The sequence below is a fragment of the Eleutherodactylus coqui genome, chromosome 12, assembly GCF_035609145.1.
Source record: "Eleutherodactylus coqui strain aEleCoq1 chromosome 12, aEleCoq1.hap1, whole genome shotgun sequence".
Lineage (NCBI taxonomy): Eukaryota > Metazoa > Chordata > Amphibia > Anura > Eleutherodactylidae > Eleutherodactylus > Eleutherodactylus coqui.
Window position 1 is genome coordinate 59,633,854 of NC_089848.1, and position 15,794 is coordinate 59,649,647.

General features: G+C 41.4%; 1 protein-coding gene across 4 annotated transcripts in view; it reads right to left on the reverse strand.

Moving 5' to 3' along the window:
* The window catches only part of CREB5 (cAMP responsive element binding protein 5), a 426,900-nt gene that overhangs the window by 16,587 nt on the left and 394,519 nt on the right, over window positions 1–15,794 (reverse strand). For all 4 annotated transcript variants that reach the window (XM_066585646.1, XM_066585645.1, XM_066585648.1 and 1 more), the window contains one exon: window positions 7,938–8,165. In XM_066585646.1, coding sequence (XP_066441743.1) covers window positions 7,938–8,165 — 228 coding nt within the window. The remainder of the gene's footprint in view (window positions 1–7,937; window positions 8,166–15,794) is intronic.

Below are 15,794 nucleotides of genomic sequence, written 5' to 3' on the forward strand. Positions count from 1 at the left end.
CAGAAGTGAGATTTCAGCACGCGCCATCTATGAATGCTCTGAGATTTTCACATGTATTGCGTTAAAAATAATAAAAAATCATTCAGATACATGCAGCACATGAATAGGTATTTAAAAAAAATTACTGCAAATTTCTCAAATACCAACATATCCATTGCTTGTTTGTTCCTGCACAGCAATGGATACGTCTGTCGCTGGGATCTCATTGGCATCACTTTGCTTTTGCGCACTTGTGGTGGAATTGGTGATAACTCTGGTCCCAGCATTTAGATGCTGTGATTAATAGCCCATGAACAAGTATTGATGGGTTAGCATGGCATTGCGGGGAGAACAAACGCACCGAAGTCTGCTATATGTATGTGCTGGGGCGTATATATAGAGGATGCGGTTGCACCCGGGCCACAGAGCCTTAGGGGGCCCATAAGGCCTAACTTCTTCATATAGGGAGCCCAGTACTATGAATAAAGCATTATAGTTGGGGGTCCTGTTACAGGTTTTGCACTGGGCCCCGAAGGTTTCAACTTACGCCTCTGGGTATGTGCCTATTATGTCATGAGGCGTTGCTAATAGATTGCCTCTCAGCAATACACTGAGTAGCAATAATATTTTGATTTGCAGTACTAAGTATTTTAAAGCATTACTTATGCAATCAACTGATCACAGCTTTAGGTCTAATTCAGACAAGCGTGTTTATGTGCGGACTTACGTCCGCACAGAACCACTCGCCTATTAGAATCATTGGTTCCCTATGGTGTGTTCACATGTCCGTGTTTTACAGGCGTGCAAATGCATGTACCTGCAAAGAATAGGACATGCGTGCACATAGCTTCGTGGTGCGTGTCAATATTCCCCACGGGGAGTCCCCCTTTCACTGAACACTGTGACAGCACTGTCACAGTGTTTACTGACAAGGGGACTACCTGCGGGGAGTAAAGAATGCCCTGCCACAGCTGTCACAACTGTGACAGTTGTGGCAGAGGATCGCGATGCTCTGCCATTGCTTTCATCGTGATGTTCTGCCATTGCTGCTGCCAGCGGACCCATTGAAAGCAATACGATGCTGGCACCCCCGCAGTGATTTTCGGAGAAAGGCTTTAAATATATGAATACATATATGAATGGCCGAGTGCTGCCTGTGACTTGCTGAGCACTGTGACCAATCACAGGCAACGCTAAGCTGTCATTTAATGAATAGCTGAGCGCTCAGCCAATTAGATACAGCCTTTTCAGCAGGAAGGGATTTTAAATCCCTGCCTGCTGAAAGAACTTAATTACACTGCCAGGAACAAAGCAGAGAAGATGCGCCGAGCCCCAACAGCGCCGGAGAGGTGAGTATTTTTTTTTACACCAGCTAGGGATGATTTTCAGGGAAAGGGCTTATCAGTAGTGTAGTGATTTTCAGCTCTTCCCTGAAAATCACTACAAGGGTTTCTGGCAGACCATTGCTTCCTGGCAGCAGCTATGGCCCCATTGAAAGCAATGCTGCATGGACCTGCATTCATGCATGTTTGTGCACATGCGTGGGCGCGCCAGTTTTGTGCAGACCTATGTACGCACCAGCACATATTCATGTCACTGAGGCCTTAAGTTACTCTATTGGGACTTAAAAAAGGGAAGTAAAATTGAATAAAGTTTAGTAAAAAAAAGTCTTCTCCCCAAATAAAGTTGAAAAAATAATTTTACTGTTTAAAAATAATAAAACATAGAAAAAATGGTTTAATACCATCACCATAGTCGTAATGAACCATGGAATAAAGTTAACTTATGTACATCACAAGTCATATTGTTTAAAAAAATGCAAAAAGTGATAGTGGATGTGCATTTCCTTCTCCGATTCCCCGTATTTTTTCCCCTAAGTTAATAAATGACATGTACCACAAAATGTTGCCAATAAAAACTATAAGGGATCGGTCAGATGAGCGGATATTCGCGAAAAGAAACCGCACTGCATGCACGGCAATGAATTCGCACCTACAAAAGATAGAACATATGGGTGGCAATGGACGTGGTCCCGCAGTGAGTTTTTTCTTCTGCGCGGAAAAACGCGCAAATATCCGCTTGTCTGACCGAGCCCTAAGGTCTCGCAAAATGTAGCATAATAACAATTTCTCAATGTAAAAATAGAAAAATTAAAGATGTCGTAAAGAATTTGGTTTCAACTGTCTACCGAAAGACTACAGCTGTCCTTGTGGGCTAGAATGCAGCCCCCAATATTTACATATTTGAGCTACCGGTGGAGGACACCACCATGTTGTGCTTTGTAGTAGAGCCAAGGTTGGACCAGTGCTCCAGGTTAAAAGATCTTTCCAGTCCATTCCCATCCCCTTGGCTGACTGTTTCTGTATTATTAAGTGGCTTCATGTGGTTTGGTGTAGACATATTGCAGGTGCATATGGCAATAATTAATACTTTTAACCTTTCACCTTCAACTATTCAAGATCAAAAGATGTGAAGATACTATCTCTGCCCGAAGCCCAATGTTGATATAACTCCATCCAGGCTATGTGGTTTTAACCTTCAGGTAAACTGTGACTCTACAACCTTTGAAACAAAAGCTAAACATCTACAAATATGCCAACTTATGAATTAAGACCCAGGCACTTGTAATAGGACACATGTGTACATTTAGCAGCTGCATAAATCCTATTCTATTGTTCGTTAACATGGGACCGCACAATTAAACTTTTACTTTGTTCCTATACTCTGTTAAAGGGAAACCTGTCAGCACCTATAAAGCACCATTAACGAAGTTATAGCGCTTAGAATTTAGGTTATGTGGAGTCCGGGAAGCCTCTTTTCATACTTGCCAAGATCCTTGTTCTTGCGGTCTCCTTTGGTAAGTCCAGCACGTCCACAGCAGTCATGTCTCTTTTCCGAAGGCTGTGCGTGTGCATCCCCATAGAGATGAAGGGGAGTGCGTGGACAGCCTTCTGAGAAGAGTCAAGCTTGCTGTGTGTGTGCTGCCTTCGCCATGGACACTGGGAACAGGGTACCAGATGAGTATGAAAAGAGGTTCCCTGGAATCCACATCACCAAAATTATAAGCAACATAGCTTATTGAGGTAATAGTTGCCGACCGGTTCCCTTTAAACTATGGATCTACTACGGGTCTTCCTGCATTGACAAGGAGTCTTAGGCTTGCCACAAGAAAACTGCAATTCTCTATGAAGAAGACTTATACAGTATCAGGGTCTTGGGGGCACTGGCGTAACTATAGAGGATGCAGGGGATGCGGTTGCACCTGGGCCCAGGAGCCTTAGGGGGCCCATAAGGCCTCTCTTCTCCATATAGGGAGCCCAGTACTATGAATAAAGCATTATAGTTGGGGGCCCTGTTACAGGTTTTGCATTGGGGCCCAAGAGCTTCAAATTATGCCTCTGCTTGGGGGGAAGGATTGTGCATGATTACTTCTTTGTGGCTATAGTTCTACCTTAGGGTCACAATGATGTAGCTATTAGGGCCACCAACAATACTATCCAAAGGATGAAAACAGAAAAGCTACTCTTGTGAAACATGAAATACATATGATAAAATGAAGAAGATGAAGGTAAAAGAATTTCCAACGGTACTGCCGGCCCAGAGAATGCCATAGTTGACCATCTGGGTGTGATAATATGGAGAAAGAAAAAAAAAACAAAAGTCCTGGGCTAAATGGTGTAAGCCTTGATAGATGACATAGAGGCCAGGAAGTAAAACCAGATTCTTCTTTATTAAACATAAAGCCAGCACATTATGTGTCTGGATATAATGCTAATCACAACGTAGAAAGAAAGACTTAACATAGAAAGGAAGAAAGGAATAAAATCAAGAAAGAAAAAAAACAGCAAATAAATAGTCCGAAAATAAATAATGGATGGTATAAAAACAATTCGACTTATAAAAAATCTATAAAAACAAAATATATTTGAAATAGGCACAAAATGCTAAAAAGATAAAATCTGATATACCTCATGACACAAGATCATAAACAAAATTATAAAAAAAAAGTCCAACCAAATTTAATAATTGAAATTGGAAAACATTTATGACTAATAAAGCAAGTTAAAAATTGGAGAATTGAATCTGTCCTTTAGATAAGGTGATACATCAATCCCTGAAACATAAATAATACAACATAGACCCATAAATACAAATGCATAGATATAAAGGAGCGTAAAGAAGAAATAGATGCCAATGGAAGATGATGGTCACTGTTCCACATTAGGGATGAGCGAGTATACTCGCTAAAGGCAATTGCTCGAGCGAGCATTGCCCTTAGCGAGTACCTGCCCGCTCGAGACTGCAGGTTCGGGTGCCGGCGCGGGGGAGCGGTGAGTAGCGGCAGTCAGCAGGAGGGAGCGGGGGGGGGGGGGGGGGGAGAGAGGGAGAGAGAGATCTCCCCTCCGTTCCGCCCCGCTCTCCCACGCAGCTCCGTGCCCGCTGCCGGCACCTGATCCTGCAGTCTCGAGCGGGGGAGATACTCGCTAAAGGCAATGCTCGCTTGAGTAATTGCCTTTAGCGAGTATACCCGCTCATCTATATTCCACATCACAAACAAGAATATACCAATACTTATAATGACTCATGGTGCTGTAATCATATTGAGATGTAGGTAGGAAAAGCCGTATAGTAATAATGGTCCTTATTACATGTTACACTGAGAGGAAGTAATCTGTGACTGATTGAATGGATGGATAATTCAGAAAGACATAATGACAATTAATACATGGGAATGGCAAAAAGTTGGTAGTAATTGGCAATTTAACATGCTGAAAGCTAGTGCAATATCACCACGAAAAACAGGTATAGCTGATGAAAGATAGGAAGGTGGAAATCAGGGGCGTAACTATAGAGGATGCAGGGGATGCGGTTGCACCCGAGCCCAGGAGCCTTAGAGGGCCCATAAGGCCTCTCTTCTCCATATAGGTAACCCAGTACTATGAGTAAAGCATTATAGTTGGGGGCCCTGTTACAGGTTTTGCATCGGGGCCCGGGAGCTTCAAGTTACGCCTCTGATGGAAATGTATGGGTAAATAAACCTAATTGGTGGCAGAGCACAAGAATTAGTTAAAAAGGCTGGATTAAAAAATAATGGTAAAATAAATGCAGTGGAACATGGTGCCTTTATAATGAGGTGCATAGAGCCCTGGCTGGATGGGGAGTGATGATGCTTAGACTGAATATAGTAGGTGATACACAATAAAAATTCAATACAAAAGGAACACAGAATGGATACAGATGCTGGGGAATCATGTCTACTGGTTCTTAGACGAATGTGTGGTCTTGATACATTCTAATGGAGAGGACGTGGCAGGTAGCTGATGCCTGCATGGGATGAGATATTTAAGGAGTGATGTGGCAAGTCCAAAGGACGGATGTGCTCCATTCGTGGACCCACGGGGAAAGTAAGCACATGACATCACAGTTTGGGACATGCCTTCTCTGTACACATACACATCATAGCGGGCATTAGAAAGGGGGGAAGCTGTGTTTTTCTTTTCTCCACCAACAATATTATGACTATTACTCTTGTTTTCTAATACATAAAGCTTTTTAGATGTAGTAATGGGACACTTAATACAAAATTATGATAAAAATTTTGACGATGAATGAGTGTATAAAAAATAGTTTGTCCCTCAGAGTCTAAATTCATAAAATGGCCATCAAAATGAGCATCAATCTCATTAACCAGCACTTGTCGTTTGGCTCAGATTGAGATGTCAATAAGGACCCTAATTATTCTACTGCACCTAAGTAGTGCAGTTAAAGGCTATGGAAATCATTGTGTATGAAAAATCAATGCACACATATTTTTTGCATTGAGTTTTTCTTCTCATGCATTCAAGCCTCATAGTTGATTTACATCTTGTCCTACATTCTAGTTTCTGGCTTGGGGGCATTCCAGCACTGATCAGGTGGTCTCTCTCATGAACAAATCCAGCACCCCCTCCCTCTTTTAGAGCTGTAGCATTACCACACCCACTGAATACTACTCAAAATCTGTTCTCCACCTCATCCTCTCTTGGAGTAGCTGCTGGTCTGTTCCTGTGCACTGCTAATAAGAGCAAAAAATTCACCAGGAGTGAATTACGGCCCTCTGTAACAGTAGCTTTCTTTGCTCTCCTCCTAATTTGCTCCATTATCCCCCAGCACTGTTATACAGCTCTTTGTAACAGCTCAGTGGAAAGATGGTGAATGGAGGTTAGCAGGGTAGCAGGCTCTGGGGAGAAGATTTTAGTCCTGCAGTGCCTAGGAAAACAATGCAAGCAAATTGTTTTTTAATGAAAAACAATTACAAAAAGTCTTCATTTCCAAAAATACATTTATTAAAAGAAAAAAAAGTGCAAAGGTGTGCAAAGCCTTTAAGGCTCTGTTTATATAAAAAAGCAATAATAGCTATCCTGGAGTAGTTTTAAAGAGGCATCGATGCATTTTGATATATCGTGATTAGAGTTGAGCGAACATACTCTGCCGAGCTTGATGGTCATTTGAGTATTAGCATACTCGAAGGCGCTCGTTACTCAAATGAGCATCAAGCCGTGTTCAACCCCGCCCCAGTTTTTGGCTCCTCCCCACTATGACATGTCTGTTTTGGCCCCTCCCCGCCGTGATGCAGCGTGCGTCATTGGCAAATTTTTCGGCTGGCAGGAAAGGGAGAGAGAGAGGAACCTAGGGGAAAAAAAATCTCGGCATCCGGCGTCCCACATACAAAAATAGTAGTAGTCAAACATTGTAGTCAATGGGGTTCGTTACTCGAGTAGAGCTCTCGAATTTTACAAAAAGCTCGACTCGAATAATGCGGACTCAAGCATTTGGGTGCTCGCTCATCTCTAATCGTGGTGAACCGAGATGGATCCCATTAGCATATAATGTGGTCTATCAGTTTACTGTCAGGTCTTCAGTATTTCTAAGTGCAGAAAAAGAGTGGCAGAATGCTTAGCTGTTGCCATCAAAAATATTGGAGTCTCTGATGAAAAGCACATTATGCCCATGTGAACAGAACCTAAGGTGTTAGGGTTGAATGCTTCACCAAAAGGGTTGACTCTTTCCAATAACAACCAGCAAAATTGCATAGATTGGGTCTACAAACAATAAAATGAAATAAAAAATTGCACATACTCTCTAATCTCAGTTTCTCTATGACCTAAAGCACTCGAAGAAATGCTCAATTTTACATTTCAAGGTTTTGACACAGAATATATGATTAATCTAACGATTGTTTCTATCTCTTTACCTCTAGCCACACCTACTGTCACCATTTCAATTCATTTCCTGGCGATTTTATGTCCTCAACCCCAGGTCGTCAGGACCAAAATCATTTAAAAGCACAAAAATATATATACTTCTATAATAAATACATAATACTCATAAAACTCGCCATTATTTTTCATTGCTTGAACATAGAACCCAAACTTTAAGTCCATTCATTACAAAATTGGGGAAAATTAAAAAATGTTAAATCTGTGTAAGCATTTCAATTGTTACATTTGGAAATAACTTGAATGGCGTTCCACACGGTCATCATATATTAATAGGTTGAATTAATATAAGACGGATTAATTCCTTACGCGTTACTTTGAAATTTTATGTGTTTTTCAGGAATTAATTTAAAGGAAAAGGACATAAAGTTTAAGACCTCAATATCCTTAATAACTTGTGCTAGATAAATGTTATATTAAAAAGGAAAAATAAAGTTATGTTATGTATAGACTAGACCTGTGGGCTTATTTCAATAAATCTTAATGAAGCTTTTACTTATGTAGAAAGTTCTCTTTGGCATCCTTGGACATGGGTTGTTTTCATAAGAGAACCTCAATCACTTTTTGAGGGCAGATTATGTCTGTGTTTTTATTATTAATCTAATGTGTCTTGCTTTACAGGCAGGTTGTGTATGATGGAGCGGTACAGAAAGCGCTCGGGCTATAAACAGTGGCTCTCTGAGGTTGTACAGTACACACCTGAAGCTGCATGTTTGTCTGGGTGAGTTCCTCTGCTTTCTTTTCCAGTGACATCACCCAGACCTTCCTTTTCTGTCTGCACCGGGTGGCAGCTGCTCGGTTCCTTTCCAGAAACTTTCGCCGCCTCTCGTCTGGATCTTCATCCACCACCCTCCTGCGTCGCCCTCCCGTGGGCTGAGGGGGTTGTATTGTCTGAGTGGGCTGCATTTGCTGTGCTGCTGGTGAGAGCTGGACAAAGAAGAAAAGCTAATTGACTCTCATGCTACTAAAATCAGACACGTAAAATGTGGTGTTATAAACACCGGCCGAAACATCAATCAAGTGACAGCTCTAGGTTTCTTTTATTTTCATTAATTTGTATGGCTAAATAAATCAAAAATATTAACAAAAAGGGTATTAAAAAGATGTCCGTATACGTTTATACACGGAAAATGCTGTAACATGGACCCCCCCTACCATGTGTCATTTATAATCGTGAAGTCTTATGTTGACAGAGGGTCATTTGGGCCTCTCTCAGATACCAGAGCCCAGGTGTAATGGCTATCTCTGTAATCCCCTATGACGTTTCTGACAGCAGAGGGTGGACTAACCATTCATCATTAGGGCAGTGGTCACTGGACCACTTGTCCAAGCTTAAGAGCATGATCAGGACAAAGATAAATGCTTCTCAAATTCAATGTGTTAATTCAATTTAAGTGTATCAGGCCGTTAATGGCTGGTAAGGAGCCCATGACATTTATTGACCAAGAGCAAGGGTAGAAAAACACTAGGTTATTGACCCAACCTCAACCTTGTGATGTAGATTGAGCGATGCTGTTGTTCGGAACTAAAGTAGCTATAGCTGTATGAAATGACACTGCTCATCTCTCTAGATCACAATGGTTAGTTTGAATATTATAAATTCTCCCCTTCTCTGTATCTTTGTGCTAACATGAACTTGGGTCTACCAGCGGTAACTAGGCTGGCAGCACCTACAAGTGAATTATCTTTCGAGCCTCTGCTCATCCCGGATTTGTCCTGGCCTTCTGATGCCACCCGTTGCTCTGCCATCTTTCATTTTCTACACTCTATTTATTGATTGTGGGCTTAGGCCCATCTACATCTTAAAAGTAGATACCAAAAATGCCCTCTTTTTTTTGACTGAAGCTATTATGATGGATTTGTTTTCTTTGGGCTGCCACCACTCTTGAAATACCAATTATTATCAAAAATGATGTGCAAACACAACAATCTTAGGTTTGTAGGAGTCTTAGGTTGACTGCACAACAATCTTAGGTTTGATAAGGAATCTTAGGAATATCATTATCCATCAGGTCATTTGCATACAAAAAAAAAAATTCCAAGTCTCTAATGTCCTTGTCCTCTGCTTGCATGTATGAACGCACACCTGCGTTAGGGCACACTCTAGGGTTCCTATTACTCTGTTTTGTTTTTGAAGCAGAAAAATGGGGGGGGGGGAATGGAATTACCGGTAAGTAGTTCTGTTTTTTATCCCATTGATTTCAATAGATTTAAAAAAAAAAAACAGAAGGGAAGTGGAAAGGTTTCTGTCTGCTTCTGCTCCATTGGGTTAGGTTTACAGTTTTTGGACAAAAAAAAACAGGGCTGCAGACTGTGCTATTTTTTAATTAAAAAAAACAACAACTCAGAAACCTATTGGAACCTATTAAAAAAAGAAATCATTGAAATCCATGGGGAAAAAATGGAAATGTTTCATTCCGTTTTATTTCCATTTCCCTGCTCCAAAAAACGGAATGATGAAAAACCCTGAATGCAGATGTTAGTTCACCCTTACGTTTGCACTATTCTTTTTGAGTCACCCTCTACATTGGTTCAACCAAGGAATGCTTACAATACACCATCCTGCCTCAAGGGGCACTGTATTTTCTTTACCTGCCTGTAGATACAATACAACATTTCTCAGCTGCTACAGATATTTAAGGTTCCTTTGCGGAACAATTATAATCCAAAAAGTCGCTAGTGAATTCAGGCGAAAGTCTCCTATGTACATGCGATAAATCGCTCACTAGTCATTTATTTTCAGCTCACCTAAAAAATAGTCGTTGGTTGATCAAAGATTATCTGATGTAAAGTCACAATTGTTTGCATTTGAATGACTTGCGAACACATTTGCATGGAGGTCTCTCCTACCAACGGTAACTCAACAAGCAACTACCGAACAATCATTGCTCTGCGTAAAAGAAAATAAATACCTGCCGTTTGTACGCTTCAACAAGTATTCGGGTGATAGTCGCCCTGTGTAAAGGTACCTTAACCCTTTCCAATCCAATTTCTATCCTGTTTTTCCTAGGGGGCTTACTCTTTTTCTGCCATTATACAACAGCACTATATGCTGGCTAAAGCCAGTACTGCATGAGGTGACACGTTGGATAGGCTCCGACAGCAGAAAGGCTGGTAATATACAGTAAGAGAACCCTGACGGACGTCTTCCAACATCGGAGCTGTACAGCCTTAAATCATAATGCTTCAGACGTCAGACAGTGGATTGGAAAGGGTTAAATTCCAAATCATGGTGCAGCTTTAACCTCTTATCTCACATCTTCGGCTCTGTCAAGTGTTCAAAGGCATAGCCGCTGTCTGCTAAATGATTTCTGACACAGAGCCTCTGGTAAGGACAAGATTTGTGGTGGGGCTTTTACATTGACTAGATTCCCATTGATCAAAGTGCCATTACACAGTATTCCTACTGCCCATAATTTAAGGAGAACCTGAACCTGCAGAACTAAGTGCTGCCCCTGGGAGTCTGACGAGCTGTGCGCTACTTAGATGGCACATGAGTGGCGTGCAGATTTATAGGCACTAGAGATCATGTGATCACTTTGCAGCGTACGAAGCTCCAACAATAATCACTAAAATATATAAGATGTAAGGAAAATCAATGTTTTTATGTAGGGGAAGGATTTCTATGAGATGTAGTACTTTGTATGTACTATATTAAACCGGTTTCACACGGTTGATAAAATTGCGCGATACGAGAGTAAGTAAAAATGCAGAATTATGAAAACAATGATTTTCAATGGTTTCCTTCACAGTAGCGATGTTTTCACTCCTGCAAGAAAAAAATCACGGCATGTCCTATCCTTCTGCGTTTTTCATTTTTTTTATCTCCCATATTTCCCAATTCTGACACGATTGCCCGTGTGAAACTAGCCTAAAGCTGCCTGCACATGGGCAGATTTGCATTGTGGAATCCGGAGCGGGCTACCGCCTTTGGATTCAGTAGGAAATATCTGCCATAGGATGCTATGGAAAATCGATTTTTCCTGCCCGCAAGCGGAAATCAATTTCGATTTTCCGCTTCCAGGGGAAAAATCCCAGCATGTGGTATTTTTAAACGGATTCCGTGCGGACATCTTCCATTGAAGTCAATGAAAGCTGTCTGTCCTGCTGCCCTTCTGCAAACATTATTGCGGATAGGTCGTGGGATCCGCATCACCACCTAGCAATAGCGCTACATTATCTGTACTGCACATGTGCGCCAGCGCGATGGCCGGCACATCTGCAGCACAGATATAAAGACTGCGGACAGGTACGCAGGGCACCGTCCGGTCACAGGGTCAGATTCCGCTGTGGGATCCGACCCATCCATGTCCGGCAGCCTAATGTGTATTGTTCAAATGTGCAGTATTAATATGACGTGTTTTGAGTATTTGTGATCTACAAAAACAGATATCTGTAACTTTGATCATACTGCTTTCAGACTTATAAAAGAAAAGGTTCACACCACATTAGGGAGGTTGGGAGATTGAAGTTTGGCACACACATTGGGAAATTCTATGGTCAAGAAGAGTATTGTTTCTCCTTAAGGAGAGCAGAAAGTGTAAGGAGACTTATAAGGCCATGCATGCTCCTCTGGGAAATATGCAAATGAGGAAATGAAAAAATACCTCTACAGCAGTGCCCCCTTCCAATAGGTGGCACTGTAGAGGAAGGTGGTATTCTTCCATCTTCCCATTTGCATATTTCCCAGAGGAGCATGGGTGGCTTTAGAAGTCTCCTTACACCTTCTCAGGAAAACGGCAATCCCCGGCCAAATAAAATCGTCATGTGATGGAACCAAACAGTGACAAATGGACCCCATTGACTACCACAGAGTCAATTGGGTTTCTGATCAGCTTTCCAGCATTTTGCCATATTTGACTTTACGAAACAGTACTGCATGCTGCGCTATTTCACCCTGTTTTTTTTTCAGAAATCAGCGAAGGAGGTTCCAAACGGAATCTCCGAAGCTGATGTGAATGAGCCTTTACATGGTTATGGGATATCGTATGCCAGGTACATGCCAACAGAGTGTCCTTCTGGAACACATTTGGCTGGTATACAAGGATATAGACAGTCAATCACACTGTATGCTAAAAAGTATGCCGCGCAGTATACGTTTTCTTTTTATTTGAGTCAATAGTAGAGATGAGCGAGCATACTCGTTAGGACAAATACTCGAATGAATATCGTCCTTTTCGAGTATCTGCCTGCTCGTCCGCAAAGATTCGGGTGCCGGCGGGGGTGAGCGGTGGGTTGCGGGAGTGAGCAGGGGGGAGCGAGAGAGATCCCCCCCCTATTCCCCCTGCTGCCCCCCGCCGGCACCCAAATATTTGCGGACGAGCAGGCAGATACTCGAAAAGGACGATACTCACTCGAGAATTTGTCCTTAACGAGTATGCTCGCTCATCCCTAGGTCAATAGCAGATGGATACAATTGTATAGGCATCATGTAATTTCGCTGTGGATTTGGGTGTGGATTCTGTGCAGCGTAATCTGCAACATTTTTGCATACTATTGGATACTATGAAAGTCTGCACATTGGTTAATAAAGCGCTAATTTTTTTTCACATGTGGCTTTCGAAATCTGCATTTTAAAGAAAAAAAAAGACATGTTGGGCAGCTGCCCGCAGATTTGCCTCACTGACTGGGTCTGTGTCCGTGTGTGGATCCACGTGAAGATCCGTGGCAGAACTCTGAGGCTCAGTCTCTAGAGTTCTGCTGTGGATTAAAGTGTCAAGACTTTTCCGACGTGGATCTGACAGTTTTAGCTGATGGGAACCTGCCCTGTAATTTCGGTGGTCTGTTTAAAACAGTTCTGCCAAATGGAATGTTTGAATATGGTGTGAAGCTAGCCTTAACTGCGCAGAAGGCTGTATAAACTGAACTCAGTGAATCATAAAAGTACAAAAAGAAGTAGGTAGATGATTCATAGGTCTGCAGAGAGCGGCATGCTGGACCCAAAGAAAGCGTATAAAATGTCTTATTTAGTCTAAAGGTTTCACCACATACAGGGCTAACGTTCTTGCAATGCATCCTCTGACGAAGAGATATCACAGTAACTGAACTGTTAATGTAGAGCGGAACAAATATTTTTCATTTAACCCCTTAAGGATGCGGCCTTTTTTTTTTTCGTTTCCAGTTCTTTCTCCTCACTTTCAAAAAAATCATCTCTTTTATTTTTCTATTGATGTCGCTGTCTGAGGGCTTGTTTTTTGCAGGCTGAGTTGTATTTTTTAATGGTACTATTTAATGTACCATATAATGTACTATATATGTATGTTCATGAGACTTTTGGATTGTTTTTTATGACATTTTTTTCTTTAAAAAAATGTGCAATACTGGCAATGTGTTTTTTTTTTTTTTTTGGATGGCGATCACCATACGGGATAAATAATGTGTTACTTTGATAGATCAGACTTTTACGAACGTGGCGATACCAAATAGGCTAATTTATTTTAATTTTTTTATAATTACTATGGAAAAGTTTTTTAAAACTTTTTTTAGTCCTTAAGGGGTAATTGAACTTGCAATTACATTATAATGCATTTTGGCAGGCAGTTTATGAAGGCGTGCCACAGGCACATCTTAATAGCCATTCAGTCATGATAGCCCAGGGTGCTTCAGAAGGACCCCAGCTGCCATGGCAACAAACAGAATCTGGCAATCTTATTGCAGGAGGGGGGAATAGTTCAGGACCTCTGAGCAACAATTGGGGTATTTAAATGCCGGTTATAATTAACAGCGGCATTCAAGGGGCTAGTTTACAATGCATCAGTTCAGATGGAGGTATTCCCTCGACATAAAAGCGCCATAAAAAAGGCCATAACACAGACAATGATATCTAGAACATTTTCTTAATTAAACCTATTACGGGCAGATATTTTAATTACAAAAGTGGTAAAATTTAGGCCACTAAAAAAAAAAAAAAAAAGTAATGATAATGATCCCATGTAAAAGTTTTTTAATTGGGATGCTGACATTTTTTTTGAAGTTACCCAGACAAAAAGTTCATTGTAGAATATCCAAGTGCTGTGACCCAGTGATCGTCTGCTATCTAGAAGAGAAACCTACTAGTAAGTGTACAACACTCCTGCAGTGCCCCCGCAGGGGAGATTAACCATTACATCACAAAATAAATGGTCTGTGTAATGCAAGGAAGTAACAGATCGTCCGGAGATAAATCTACTCTTTATAACTGCTCTCTGACCTGGCTAGAAGATGAGAGTCCTGGACGGGGAATGGAATTCCCTAATGGGTTACTTGAAAGTAACAGACAACTCTTTAAGACTTGGTGACATCACACAAGATCTGACACTTATTTAAATGTAGATTCCCAATCACACGAGGAGTTAAAGAAAAATAAAAAGTAGCTGTTAAAATTAAAAAAGTGGAGTTGTAATAAATTGGGCGCAGGTAACGCCGCTTCTCATCACCTCCCACTGTTTTCTTTGCTTTCTCTTAAGTACATGTCTGTCGGACAGCCTGTTTATTTGAGGACTGCACCTGTAACGGCTCTTCTGATTTTTATCTTTTTTTTCGTAATGAGTTCTGCAAATGAATGGGCTCACAGAGCAAATTTTAACTTTTCAGCAGGACTTTCACATAAAAGACAGTGTGTTAATTTGTACACAGAGTGGAGCACAACATTTCTTCGAGACTCGGTTGCTCTGTAATTTATGTGTCTGCAGTCTTGCTGGTAACACATCTGCCGTCTGACCAGAACTTCAGCCAAAAAAGTTTTCCTCCTTAATGTATTTACTCCACAGATGAGCATTTATGAGCTTCATTTAAACACCTCTTCTTAGCACATATATAGCACGCGGCACCGCCAGACAAGTGTACACTAGACACCATGTCAAAGCAGTCTTGTGTTTTCCGCCAATGGTTACTTAAAGGAAAATACAGCAATTTGAAGCATAATTGCTGTCTCCTGACGTCAAAAAAGGGTAATTAACTAATTATGCATCAAGTATGTTTTTGGTTTGGGACAATTGTTTTTTCCTGTAGAAAGATGGCACATGTATTCCAAGCAATCGGTTTAATGTGCTCTTCAGTCAAGCATCTGCAAAGTGAGGCAACTCTCACACTACTCAATAATCTATTAGTATCTATGTTTTTTATTTAAAGGGATTGTCTAGTTGTAAACTACTTATGGCCATCAATAGTAGATTGGAGACCCCTTACGTTCAGCTGTTTACTGGGGCAGTGTGTTTGTGCACTGAGACGATTTGTGCAAGAAGTAGACTGCTCTATTCCCACTGCAGTGGCCAAGTTTGGTATGACAGGGGAAGTTCCCATTTACTTCAATGGGAACTTGGTCTGCGATATCAAGCGTGGTCACTGCAGTGAGAATAGAGACATCTGCCTTCTGCAGAAATCAGCTTAATGCATGAGTACAGCGGCAAGGTGAACAGCTGATCATCAGGAATCCCTGGTGGCAGACCCCTACTGATCTACTATTGATGGCCTATTCTAAGGATAGGTCATAAGTAGTTTACAGACTGGTCAACCCCTTTAATTATGCTGCATTGTGGCTGTGAGGATTCGCCTGCTATGACCCCATATTCTACTCTG